The sequence below is a fragment of the Diadema setosum genome, chromosome 12, assembly GCF_964275005.1.
Source record: "Diadema setosum chromosome 12, eeDiaSeto1, whole genome shotgun sequence".
In the NCBI taxonomy this organism is placed as follows: Eukaryota; Metazoa; Echinodermata; class Echinoidea; order Diadematoida; family Diadematidae; genus Diadema; species Diadema setosum.
The window spans coordinates 24296809-24311992 of NC_092696.1; the positions used below are offsets into that span (position 1 = coordinate 24296809).

The 15184-nt window shown below is 37.7% G+C and overlaps 1 protein-coding gene across 1 annotated transcript in view; it reads right to left on the reverse strand.

Annotated features, from left to right (window-relative positions):
- LOC140236152 (MAP kinase-activating death domain protein-like) overlaps window positions 1–15184 on the reverse strand; it is a 94394-nt gene that overhangs the window by 52405 nt on the left and 26805 nt on the right. The window contains exons 6-10 of the mRNA XM_072316120.1: window positions 4963–5043; window positions 3389–3724; window positions 1962–2102; window positions 849–1047; window positions 53–210 (exon numbers count right to left, since the gene is read on the reverse strand). Of these exons, the coding sequence (XP_072172221.1) occupies window positions 53–210; window positions 849–1047; window positions 1962–2102; window positions 3389–3724; window positions 4963–5043 (915 nt within the window). The remainder of the gene's footprint in view (window positions 1–52; window positions 211–848; window positions 1048–1961; window positions 2103–3388; window positions 3725–4962; window positions 5044–15184) is intronic.

Genomic DNA, 15184 nt, shown 5'->3' on the forward strand with positions numbered 1-15184 from the left:
TTTTACGGTATTGTGTTTCAGTACTGCACAAGGTTTTCTTTGATGTACTTACATCAGGTGATGTTGGGTTCTCCTGGCTACTGGATGAGTCACTGTCAGCAAACTGATTATTATCACTTTGAACCATGTCTGGGGGAAGCTGCAGAGAGTCAGGGGGCTTGTAGACCGCATGTTCATCAATCTCACTGTACTGGACTGGTTTGTGAGGATCTGAGGCAGGGAGACACAGAGGAAGACAAAGAGAAACAGAAAAACAAAACAAAACATGAGGATTGGCAAGTTTGTAGACAGAGAAAAGATAAGGAGACCGATAAAGAAAAAAAAAGACAAATACACATAGAACACAAGTTAAGAATAAACATCAATATCAAAGACAAACAGATAAGAAACCAAGAAAGCTATTAACAGCTACGGAAGATAAACACTGGAATAAAAGGTCAATAGTACTTGTGGGCAATTGATGGAAAATGGCATCAAATAACTGTGCATTAAATGTCATTTCAAAGCATATCCTAATGGAAAGAGGGGGCAATTTATCTTATAACTCTCCATTGATTTTTTTTAAACACACAATCACATTTCACTCATTTTGAAATATCAGAATAAGTGGTATTTTCCTTCACTTACATGTTAATCATCATCCACTGAATATCCTCAACCTGACATACTTCTATCCAAACAAAGACATAGATACAGAAATGCAATAAGGGCCAGTGGCTTCTTGGGTCATAAACAAATATTTATACATACTCTTCCATAGCAAGCAAAGTTTTGGAGACAAACTAGTAAGGGATATAGAAATGTAGACAACTAAAACTGGTGACACAACAACAGAAACTGTCACTTACCCTGTACATCACCTTTGATGTCACTGTTTATCATGTCCACCACAAACTCGTCCAGTGATGAGTAGGAGGACGATGAACTACCGGCCCCATCTTCCCTCTCACTCTCCTCTCCACTCTCATCCGTGGGATTAGAAGAGTCAGACCCACCCTCCGATGCACTAGACAGTGCTGCACCAAGGGTGCAGTTCTCAAACTGTACCTATGAAAATGGGTGAGATATTAAATCTGTGACTTTCGTATTGAATGGATTAATATTTGATGCATTACCAGCTGTCATTCATTTTCTGTTTCTACACACCCTCAGACTGCATCAATGTCATCCATCGGTGTAAACCTAATGCCCAAGTCACATATAAACACGTATGCTCAAGGATCTACACGGTGATCCGGGGAGATCCGGGATAGTTTCCACCTCAATGGAGTGTCAATGAGCCTTGGTATGACTGTTCACATGGTATCAACACGGCAGCTACACGGATAAGGCTGGAAGAGCGCAGCGTCTTTACACGGACAAATATGGCATCTACACGAATCAACACAGCAGCCACATGGACCATCCCGGATTGCTCTGTCAACACGGCAATCCCCGGATGATGCCAGATGTTTTTGACCTCCAAAAGTTGCCATGTAGGCCTCCCGGATGTCCCCGGATCTACAGGGACATACATGGATGGCCAAGGATGTCCAAGGCATCAACACGGATCTCTCCCTGGATCACCCTGGATCAGATCCGGGGTGGTCCAGGGTGATCCTGGATGTCTATGCGACTGGGGCATTATTAAACTAATGGGGAACATGTTACATGTCACTCAAAGATGTCATAAAAAACAGTAAAGATGGTGGAGCTATGACATAGTGGGTGATGTACAAAGTATCCAACAAACTATCCTTCAAGAAAACAGCATACTGGATGACAATAAAGAATATAAAAGGGCAATAATCTGTGACACACAGGCAGAAAAAAAAAAACCCAATGTCAATGAAAACAACAACAACCCCAAAATCTTTGGGAAAATCATTTCATGGATGGTACTCCCAATATCACTGTCATTGTGTATGCTAATAGAGTGATAAAAGGATGAAGACACAGTTGAAGTTTTCTGACTGACTGACCTTGAATTCTATCGGCTGCAGCTGCTCACGGTACCACTTCTGTTTGTCGCCAATCAGGTGAGGGTCATACACACCTGTCTGTATTCTCAGGAATGTCACATTCTTTGGGTTCAGACTGACTTCTCCAAAGTACTCTACAGCCTGGATATACAGAAAAACACAACATAATATCAATCACAGGAGAATGTAGATCATATGCTTATCTACCCTATCCAAAGTTGTGATCTTCTTGTGACACTGCTGGCTTAGCTTTATAGATGTCTGGTAAAATGTGTCACTGATCAGGGATTGTGTGTGACTTTTACACACTATTAAACACATCTACTTCAGCATACAAACTACTTATTGTCTATGTTTTCCAGGGATGAAGAGGAAGTTTTGAAATCTAACAAAATATTAGAGAGATTTAAACAATGTGAGAACAGGTAGATCTCCTAGTTTAGTAGCACCACTAAAAGGGAATCAGAGTGACATCTTAAAAACAATCCACACATGTAGCATGCAGAAAGGAAAAAAAAAGTAATGATTCCAAGGAAAATGTGACTGTACAATGTTATCATTTGGTAACCACACATCCATGAAACTGTCACATTCGAGAAGGGTATTTTACAGGTACCTGTCCCAAAGTGCCACTGGTCGACAGCCATACATTTTTGAAGTAGCTATGAAATCAATGATGACTGCATCCCTTTGGACTTTGGTCATCTAAGAAAATCTAAAATATTTTGTCTGGATTATTTCTCTGCTGAAATGACATATCTTCACATAATACCCAATGCCAGACCTCCCAACCTTTCTGACTGAAAAACAGGAATGATTTGGCTCGAAGGTAGGAAACAAAGAGCAGTTTCCATAGGAATGTGTAGTAAAATGATCAAGAAAAATATGAAACTCCCATTGAAACATGAGCTGGGAATGGTAAAAATTCAGATTCTTTCCTTCATAATTCAGAATGGTTGGGAGGTCTGCAGTACGTGTGATGCTTAGGACAGGTGAGTTTCAAGCTAAAGGATATCCCCACTGAATAGTGTCAGGAAACTGATCTTCTATGCCAATTTAAATTCATTTCTTATACTGACAGATTTTAACAGATATTGGCAATGCCAACAGATAATCAATTACATTACTACATTCTTTTAGAGAATGATTCATATGAAGGTATTCACTTATTGTTAGCTTGGCAAAAAGAGCTATTACCACTCGGTAAGTACGTCACGGGACATTTAATAACACCTCACATTTTTTCAGACTTGGGTGATAGACCTGTTGAAGTTATCTTGTGGATTCATGCATTTCCCAACCCCAGCCAGTTTAACCATTTTGGAAGTTATAGACAGTGTAATCTCTTCTCAGTGATCATAAAATGTATGAGACTAACAGGTACAGATAGCTAACAGCTAGCAATGTTTTAAATGTTTAAGATATACCTGTGACTGTGCCAACATTTCTGTGAACTTTGACTTATTCGGCCGCGAGTTGATGAAAGTCTGAACCTGGAAGGCCACCACTGGCCGGGGATAGAGACGCAATGTCCTTGTGTGCTCATTGTGATTGCCCAGGACGTTGGGAGAGTTGATGAACTTTGCCATGGCAACTCGAGTGGCCACATCCACAGCATCAACATCATTGCCATAGACAAAAGGGCGGAAGTCTGTCTCATTGGTAAGAGCTGTGCGGTGTTTGCTGATGGCTTCCACCTCCCGTGAACTAGCCTTGTCAAAGTCCTTAATGGGTGGGGGATTCAGACTCATGCTAGCCAGGGCCTGTAGACAACAGACAACAACAGTCATCACAGAATAAATTGTAGCCCTTGTATGGATATCATCATACAAGATAGGCATCACTAGAGAGAAATTAGTGGATACCCTAGGCAGGGCTAGACCTTAACATTTTTCTCTATTTGCCCTTTTGGGTCACTAAAATTGTTGAATTTGAAATAAATGTTGATCGCCAAAAAAGGAAATGTAATGACCCAAAATAAAAGGAAATATAAAATTCTATTTTGAGTTTTAGCTACCTGATCGGACCACCAAAGATAACCTTTTTGGAAACTTTGTAATCTGACATCAATTCTTAGGTCACTACTTATGTTGAGCTCTGTATGGCAGGTAATCCACATTAAAATCAACTTTACTGTCGTGATTGGATGATACTATGGTTAAGTACTTATAAAATGTCTGAGTACTCACATGATATGACAGAATTTCATCAAACATCAATCTTTACCAGAAACAAGATCACAGTACCAAATACAGACATAAGTATGGGATGGGCAAGAAAACTGTAGAAAAACCCACAGCTTGACAATTTTGTAAACTGACATCCTATGTAGAGGAAGCAAGCATGCCACATTTAGACACAAAACTAGGTTATCAATTAATGGCATACATGCACAGTGTCTATCGTGGTTGTTACAAAATTGTCCTTGTGCTGCTGATCAACATGACCAATATTTTGGGAAATCTAGCATTACAAAGTATAATACACAAATAAAGCCTGTTTATCAAAAAAATAAAAAAATACTAATTTAATACCGTAACCCTAACTACATTTGGACTTGAAGGTTACACAGCCTGTGGAGAAAAATCCCTAAAGAACACAGAAAATGCTGACATTTTTAGAAACTAAGTCTGAAACAATAAAAGTGACAAGAGAATTAATCACATAAGACTCAAATGAATAATGTTGCTTTAATACATCCAACATGGGCAACATGATAAAGATGTCCCTAATCCAAAGGTGGTATTTTGATAAAGCATACTCCACAGAGATATTTCAGCAAGAATTTCTGAACTCCATATCAGTGTTCATGATGCTCTACAGTTCATATGAAAACCTTGATACCTAAATCACTGAAACAGAGTACTATATTATTAGCCCGCATTATCTCTTCACAATTACAACTCATCGCTACTATAGAGCTCACTACTTTGACTACTACACAGCTACTTTTTCTTTATAATGTGTCAGGTAATGACTTTATTACGACTGGTTAACGAACCTGGCGGAGGTGTCGCTTGAGATCCGTGCCCTCTGGTTCTGGAAAGACTGGTATGTGTCCTGGCTGCCCTGCTACAGTGATCTGTGGGAACGGCAACAGAGGTAGACAAGAAGAACTAGAATTTTCACTGAAGGTGATTAATACCCCCGTCCCAAGTGTTGCTTTATAGCATGTGATGTCATGAGGGCAATGACATTAATACCAAGTTTGTGCACTTGTCGAATTGGAAACAGAATAATTTTAGATTACTGTACAATTACAGAGTGGACACTGAGTTCCACAAGGTTTGGGCAAAAAGTGTGGTTACCATGGCAATGCATTGTCTGATACAAACACAAGGGACATTTTGCATACCTACACTTAATGTAAAGACCATCATACACACCAAATTTGACCTTCATAGCTTGAATGGTTTATTCTGATACAAAAATGAGTGGTTACCATGGCAACACATTTTCCTTAAACTAACACATTGGTGTCTTGCAAAACTACACTTCTAGATCATGATACATACTAAATTTGACTTTTATTGCTTGAATGACGGAAAAGTTATTCGATCTGCAAGGTCTGCAAGGTAAAATTGTGGTTACCATGGCAACGGTTTGTGTGACAAACACAAAAATTATGTGTTCCACATCTATACCTCAGGGCCATAATGCCTACCATATTTGGTTTCAATTGCTTGAAAACTGTGGAAGAAGTTCACTCCACAGGATTAAAAAAAATGCGGTTACCATGGCAACACATTGTCTGATACAAATACAAAGGACATTTTGCAAAACTACACTTAAAGAGCATCATACACACCAAATTTCACCTTCATAGACTAAATGGTTCAATTTGATACAAAAATGAGTGGTTACCATGGCAACACATTTTTCTTATATTTACACATTGGTGTCTTGCATAACTACACCTCCCGATCATCATACATACTAAATTTGACCTTAATTGCTTGAATGATGTGGAAGTTATTCAATCCACAAGGTTTTGGTAAAATTATGGTTACCATGGCAATGCTTTGTCCGACAAACACATAAATTATGTGTTCCACATCTACACTGTATGCCTCAAGGCCATAATGCCCACCAAATTTGATTTCAATTGCTTCAAAACTGTGGAAGTTGTTCACTCCACAAGATTTCGAAGAAAACATGCAGTTACCATGGCAACGCTTTGTCAAGTACAAACACAAAGAGTGTCTTGCATAACTACACCTATAGATCATCATAGATACCAATTTTGAAATTGATTGCTTACATACTATGGAAGTTATTCAATCCACAAGGTTTTGGTAAAATTATGGTTACCATGGCAACGCATTGTCCAACAAACACAAAAAAAACATGTCTTGCACATCTACCGTTGTATACCTCAATATCATCATTTACCCTAAGTTTCATTTAAATTGCTTCAAAACTGTAGAAGGAGTTCGCGACGCAAGATTTTGCAACAGACCGACCGCCCGCCCAACATCACGGTGATTCCTATATACCCCCTTCACACTACGCGTGGTGGGGGTATTAAATGAGTAACCATAGTGGTGAAATATTCAGACTGATATTGTCAAATGCCTCAAGTGATTTCTGTTACGATACATTATTGTTCTACGCAGTGATGGTCTCTTCTTACCACATGTTTGCTTGCCATGTTAAAATTTCTGCATACTATAGTACACTGTGCCTTTAGGCATGTTTCCTTGGTCACCCTTTTATTGATGACAGGCCAATTACAGTATGACCACCTCCAAACCATGAGATTTACCAGTACATTCAAATGGTGCTAAATTGTTGGTGATAGGAATCATAGTCAATGGTGAAATCCAGAAGTGCAATGCATTACATGCAGTAACCCCAATTTGTGCATACTGAGCATTATTTGCCCAAAACCTGGGAATTGTGTATGAACTATTCAAGATGCTCATTTATCGGAAGCAATGCTCACTGAGGCCAAAAACAGTAAGCTTGATGATGATGACACCACCACCAGATAAATGTAGATTGTGACATCAAGCAGGGAAGCAGAAGATTAACATGTGCAATGTATGAAAAGTAGCTATGCTATCATGCATTAGTAAACCTGGTATCCATAGAATTGATTAGAAGTGACTGATCGATTTGAAATGATTTGTTTTAAGTGACTGCTATTAAAGAAAGCAATGAATGAATGTAAGCACGCAACCAAAGAAGCATAGGCTTTTGGATTATTGTAATGGGCTATTTAATTGAATATGGACTCCCCGATTCTCAAGTTGGGTGACTGCAGTGAGTTGCAAAATGCCTGTGCTAGACTGATCTGTAATTCGGATTCCTGAGGATCACTCCTCTTCTGAGAGACCTACACTGGCTTCCAATTTGCCAACAAATATCATTTAAGATTTTGCTGATTGTATGCAAGGCACTCAATGGTCAAGCCCCTAGTTAAATTACTGAACCACAAGTACAAAAAAAAAAAAAAATCTCACAAACACACTCATAATCTGTGCAGTTCTAAAGACACGCTTCTTTTACAAATCCGAACTGCTTAGAGAAGAAACATGGCGATTCAGCTTCACGGAGGAGTCAATTTCGACACCCAGGCTTCTAAGTGAACTTGATGGATGAATGACGACATTACCAACAGTCAGGGTGACTGTTGGTCAAAGATGCCAATTATTCTGACCTGCTTTACGGCCATGTATGCCATACAACCATACCAGTACCTGAAAACAAGTACCATGACTTATGAGAATACAAGACATAACTTTATACATCTTGAGTAGTTTTCATGCTAGGGACATAAAATATAAATTTTACAGATGTAAACTAAGTATTAAAACTGCCAGTCATGACATTTCTTTCTTTTTTTTTTTTTCTTTTTTTTTGAGTAAAAAACATGCTGGTACTTTACTAAACTTGTTGTGGCTTACAGTCACAAATGAATTTTGTGGGTGTAGGAGTAGTACAGCATTGTTGATACTGTATAGAAGAGGACACTCATACTATTCCACTGATATTTGTAAGACTTAAATGAAAGGGTGTAGTAAAGAGGTTAACTAAAATCTTGGTTCATTCTTTTTCTGCAGTAAGGTTATCTAGTCACATCTAAAAAAAAGTCATACCGGTATACTGTATTGACAATTTTGAACCATGACTATTGTCTATCTACCCTGCGCATGTGCATCATGCAACACTTGTATACATGTTACTGTACGAGGTGAAATTTTCGCGGTGGTTTTATTTTTGCAAATTTCGCGATCGCTTTTGAACTGCGAAAAGAACAACATACGAAAATAACAACGCGCGAAAACAACGCAGGGAAATGAAAATCAAGCCATGCCATGTGCTGCAGGATCGTACCAAAATTATAGTGCCGTACAGTACACTACTAGCTATGTACATAGGTCTAGCACACAACTATCATGAGCTGAGCCATATATGGCCACAACGTAGCTAGCATTAATAAGTACACTACTTCGAATGCGGAACCCATTTGTACACACTAGCACATATCCATTTTCATCGTGCGTGTTATTTTAACGTCCACTTGCAAACATGTAATGTATCCCGTCCTGTGCTGCCCCTAGCTAGCCTTCAATTTGTCGACTGTGCACGCATGTCGCACAGTACAGCTAGCTATAGCTGTTTAAAGTGCGTTCAGTCTATTCTTGCAGCTGCATTCTTGGTGTTCGCCTGTCGATGTCCGGCACAAATTTCGAAAGTCCTTGTAAAGTATTTCTTTTTGATATTTGTTTTACTTTCAAATTGAGAAGGTACTAGTACTTACACGTGTAAGGTGCTTTTTGTTTAGACAACTATAGTTTTTTTTTGTGAGAGTTCAAGTAAGTTCAGTTAGACCCTCGCAACTACGAAATTAACAACATGCGAAAATGTCCTCCAAGTAGCAATTCGCGAAAATATCTGTATGCGAAAATTTCAGCTCGTACAGTATGCTCTTTTGTTTGAAACAATAATGACAAAGCACTATACCTGTTGCTCAATACACTGCTCATTGCCTATGGCCTACAATCATATAATGGGAGTTTAAATCATATAATTAGAGTTAAGCACAACCTAGAGTCAAAGCACAGTAAAGAAATATCCACAGCTAAGAACAACAGTGTAAAATTTTCTCAAAGCTGTACAATCTACACCATATTCAATCCAGCAAACAAATAATGCTGGATTTGGAGGAAAACCTCAAAAATGAAAGAGACACAAATAAAGGATTCAATGCAGACCATTCACCCTATAAAATGGTTTTGGGCAGACTGAGGCAGCCTGGGTTAACTTGGGCCTGCAGCAAGAATGTGTCTATTTATTATATCTATTGCGGTAATCACCAAGTGGTAGATTGTGGATTCTTGGTAGATTACTGCAAACAGAATCCATGTGGCACAATTCAAATCCAGTTGATGTTGGCAAACAATTCATAAGCATTACATTCACTTACCATTACTAGGTGGCCAAATTTATTGAGGTTATTACACTGATAAATTTGGGTAGGGTACACATACATGTCATATGAATATCAATCACTGTATATAAGATTATTAGTTCTTGGCTGGAAAACTTAGTGAGGTTGATAAATCTTGGAACAAATTACAATTTGCTAAACATGTACACTTTGTTACAGTGTTAGTATGCCCATGACTATCTATCATGGCTATTACTCAAACGCTGAATAATCGGGTGGTTTTAAAGAAGATAAAGGGCAATTTGTCAATCAGTTTCACTGTTAGTACCCACTGTTAGTACCCTTGTTCCACATATACTATACAGTTGCTATAGTGAGCAGAAAAAGACCCTTTGTTTAATATAATTCATTATGAAATAGGAATTGCTGCTGGCAGACCAGTTACCATTAGCACATGTCACACAGAACCTATAAAGATACTAGTAATAAATAGTTATACCTGTAGTAATAAGTACTAATAATAAAATAAATAAAATGATAATAATAATGATAAGAAGAAGAAAAAGAAGAAGAAGAAAAAATGGTGGATCTAGTGTTTTATTCAAAAACAGTTCCCTTGTGAAAATTTTATCTCCTCTTTCAACTTCTTAATGATCAGCTTCATCAATGCAAATTATCAATTATAATTTTAATTTCTTTCTTGTCATAACACCTGGCACATGATACATCTTTCTAATCCCCCAAATTCAATAGAAATATAACAGCAACAACTTGAAGATACCAATTGTTCAGTATGATAAAATGCATCAAAGCAGTTGTCAAAAACAGCAAACTGAACATATGGCATATGGTGGAGAGGTGATAAATTGTTCCCAATGTAGAAGCTCTATTTTCTGAAGCTTGTTTTTCTCCAATTAAATGTCTCTTCTACACTGCATTTCAATGCCCATTCCTGAGATTGGTAAGTTGTTGTTGTTTTCTTTTAAAGCATGTTGTTGTGCTCTAGATAAATGTAATTTGGCAAGACAGATACATCAGTCTCAATGGCAAGTACAATCCCTGCAATATGTCAGTCTACTCTTGGTAAGTTGTATATGTTGTGTGTCGGTGAACTGGAAGAATCAATATCTGACACAGATTTGCAAGGTTCAACTCAGTTTATTTTCAGTTTATTTAGAGATTACATAACGGTTAGACATGGTGTACAAGTTACCCAACGATGAAAAAGAAGTTTTGGAGAGTACTTGAGCAAAATTCACGGTTGAGTAATGAGAACAATGCAGAGCACTTTCCAGGGCCAAATGGAATACCATGTGGACTTCTTGCATTGTAACAGCCTTGGCTTTGTTCTAATTTGCCCAGTTTTCTTCACCTTGCTGTCTAGTTTCCTTCTTCTGAAAACAAACTTCATTTTGGATATACAGTATTTATCGCATAATCGGGACAGGTTGGGAGTAGCAAACACGGCCCCTTTAAGCGGGGTGCCCGATTTCGCGATGAGCACTCACCATACACTAACGGCATACGACATGTACATGTAGTGCACACACACACACACATGCATACTGAAGTACTGTACATGTACATGAATACACAACCACGCTACCCCTTGCCGCGACCCTCTAGCTCTCCCTGCATTCTCGTAACGATGTAGAGTCATCGCAACCGGGTTCTTCTTCTAACACCTCTCTTCGAACACAAAATATGTGGATTAAAAGCTAGCACTTTCTTAAACATTCGTAGAATTCTTGGACACGTAGGGCATTCTGTATAAATACATATCCACAACCATGGGAAATGATTACCCAGAACTGATGTGGGAACGTCAATGAAAAGTCCTTCAATCATTCAATCATCACGGCTTGATTGTTTACTTGCCGTAATCACTGCACTGTACATGTGTTGTCAATATGTAGCGATCTAGCTCGCCATATATACACAGAAAAGCGAAGGCGGGCAGCGAGCTGAAATGTACGTGTACTGGATGGACGGAGGTCAAAACACACCAGTCCGAAGCTTGCTTTGTAAGTTCGATGTAAACGACAACTGATAGGGAATCTTTGAAATATTGTTGTGGTATTTTGGTAGATTTTTTGTGTAAAATATCAACAAAATCAAAGATTTATCAGAGGTCCCCGCCCGATTATCAAGTGAAAATAACATGCATTGGAAATGTTTCTGGGAAGTATATGCCATTTAGGCGAGGTTCCCGATTATCAGATGCCCGATTATGCGATGAATACTGTACCTCCTTAATTTATATCATCCTGATAAACTCAACTCATTAGACAGTCAAGACAAGGGTACCTTACCACAATATGTACCCTGGCTAAAATGCATAAAGTGAAGACATGGGTATGATGAAAAATGTACACAAATTGTAGGACAGTGGAAAATTTTCGCGCATTTTGTACAACCAGAAACTAGCGTGAAAATAAAAGCACAGAAATATGTTTGCTTTGTTCCAGTAGTTGATATCTTGATTCTGCAGAATTAAAAACAAGCGAAACTCTCCTTACAAAACCGAGGGCAAAAAATTAGTCTCAAGTCAGGTTTATTGCTCGAGGCGAGGAATTTTGTTCTCCTGATGTTGTTGTGACATTGTTGCAGCAAGGTCTATTGAAACCAGGCTTGGGATAGATTGGCTCCTGAGTAGACATCAGAATTTTAAGAGCTCTCAACATTCCAGGTACTACACTGTCTGAGTATTCTGGTCTCCACTTTGTAAATGAGTTTGAATTCACAAGTCTTGTTGGAATTTGATTGACTGCCACTTACTGTCATTATGACACTCACATCATCTGTGATGCCATTGCATTCATAAAATCTTATATGGCCACAAGCTTTTGCTGGGTTTTATTTGTTTGAAAATACATAAAAAATAGCATCTATGCCATGTTTAATGTGAAGTTCATTTAACATAAAAATCATGGGCATTAATTCGGGAAAAAGGTGCAATTATGCCATAGATCATCTACATGGAAATGATTAAATGATCAAACTGTACCAGGTATTGACCCATCACCTGTTATATCCCACAATAAAATTTGTTAGTCTGAATTACATTTGCTACACAATACAAAGTGAACTAGTAAGCAGCTATTAATTTCCATGCCAAATATTGGATACCAAGCTATCATGCACTGTACTCTTGTCAAGAACGACATGCAGATGGGGAAATAGAATACACTGTAAGTGGGCTTACTGCATTTGTATAATCATTTAACTACACTATCTCTATTGAGTCACTACACCCTGTGCAACATTGCACCGTATATGTTTTAGCTACCACCACCGTACATGTATGTTTATGGTTAAAATAAAATCACAAAGTTATTTTGCTATGAAGCTCTGTCTTTCTCAAACCAGGATATAATTTACTAGTGCAATCAGAACTACCACACATGCACACAGATGTACATGTATACATGTCAAGAAAGCAGAGGGATCTCCATTCATAAAGTATAACAGGGTAGTCCTGCTCCTGTCTCATCGTGAAGAGTTTCAAAAATTAAGAAGCACAACACATCAAGCAGCGTGTATTAATAAATGTATGATGCAATTAAACCAGTAATTTACTACAAGGCTTGAGATTTCATCAACAATGATCACAAAGTAGTGAAGGTTGTACATGTACATTTTACCCAGTGCACTTGGCATATGTAGTTTGGAAAACACCTCACAAGAAACTAATTTTCATCATCTATCACCATACAAGCTCTGCTCAATGATATCATCCCAATGAGAATCCCTTCTATTCTCGTATGAACATTGCTGTCATCAAAAATGTGAAGGCCCTGTATGTCTCTTTCAATGCAATGCTGCTTTGAAAATTGATGAAGCATGACCCTTATCTTTCTCAACCAGTGTGATTATCTGTTAGACCCCTGCTTGAAATTAGCACTGCATGTTTTTCACATACAAAGGGCTACTAATGCAAAATAATCAATAACTCTTTACAGCGTCAGGGTAACAAATAGGCTACAAACTGTCTACGTCTCTCTATCATATGTATAGCATATTCACCCTATTTATTATAAGCTCATATAGACAGCATACAATACCATACCATACTCTACTCTGTATCTCTGACATAAAACAAAATACTTGTATGTATAGAGATTTATGGCAACATACTAACAGGCAGAGTTTCAGAAATAAAACTGCTTTCTGCCAACAATACCAAAATGCAATCAGTAACTATCAGTATTCATTCATTGGTAGATAGACTAAAACCTGAATTTCAGAGCAAGAATTAAAAAAAAAATTATAATACCAGTTGTCACTGACAGGATTTTGTGATATTTAAATTGTCATAATGAAACACAATCAAATGGAGAGATTTCATGACAACTGTTTCAAAGAAACTTTTCCAGTTGATGTACCGTTCAAAAACAACTGACAGGCTACGTCATTCATAGCTCATTTGCTACCATGGTTTCATTCATATTGATTTCAGGATGTGGGGGTAGCTTTGATAGAAGAACCGTGATTGACACAACGGAGCCTGAAGTGCATTTTGATGTACAATGAGCTTAAATGTGTTCCTTGATTATCTTGATTGACTCAATTACATTTTATTTTACCAGTTTACTGTGGAAATAAGCCACATTCATTAACTGCTTGTGCAACAAATAACAATCATAGGAAAGGCCTAGGATTTGTCTGAAGAGGGTACTGTACGAGCTGAAATTTTTGCGTACAGATATTTTCGCGAATTGCTACTAGGAGGACATTTTCACGTGTTGTTAATTTCGCGGTTGCGAGGTCTACCTGTACTTATCTATTCACATGTTGTTATTTTCGCGTGTTGTTATTTTCGCGGTTCAAAGGCGATTTGCGAAATTCGCGAAAATAAAACCACCGCGAAAATTTCAGCTCGTACAGTATGATAACTAAAAGCATGAATTACAGTGTATAGCAAGTGTATCAATTCTTCTTTCTAAATTTGAACATAATGTCCCCTATATCAATTATGAATATAAATGGAATGTTTGTGTTAATTCACAAACCATGTTGATTATTATAATGTAAACTCTTTTAATACTGGTTTTATCATGATGGCACATGGAGTACATGTGCAGTTTATCTTATAGCATCTATTATGCCCATCTGTATTAAAAAGTTAAATGACTTAAGAGTGGGATTTACTGGACCACACTATAATGACATAAATGGTCTGTTGATAAACACTGTTCAGCATTTAGTCATATAATGCAATTTTGTAAAGCAGCAAGGATTGAAATTTTTGAATTGTGAGCAGTGACATCACATCAGGTGATTACAAGTACATGCCGATCAAGAATTGGACTGGTGACTGACAGACAGAATGGGATGTGTATTGCTGAAGATCATATAGTATACTTTTATATTGCCTTGTATGTTATTGTAATATCAAGATTTTAAAGTCCTCTGAGAGAAAGCAAAATATAACCTCTTCAAGAAAATTGAACTCCTCTGGGAATTTTGAGCAGTTATCTCACGCCTCAAGAAAAGCAAAATCTGTGAAGTATCTAAGGTCACTGATTTGTATCCCCTATATGTCTAAAAGTCTTCATATGGTGTGATTTTTAAAAGAATCCTTCAAAATATGCAAAATAGAAAATGTATTACATGCTGACTTTACACAGTGTTGTAAGCTATAAAAATGAAAATATCTCCAAGGACAATGCTGAGCTTCATAACATTTGCAAAAAGCAGCAAGCAACATTCCAACCATTCCTTTTACTCAGCCATATACATATCTAAAACAAATCCACACCATTGTGTGTTTTTCTTTCAATGCCCTTGTACTGGGTAATTGTTTGTAATCAGAGCTGTGACAATA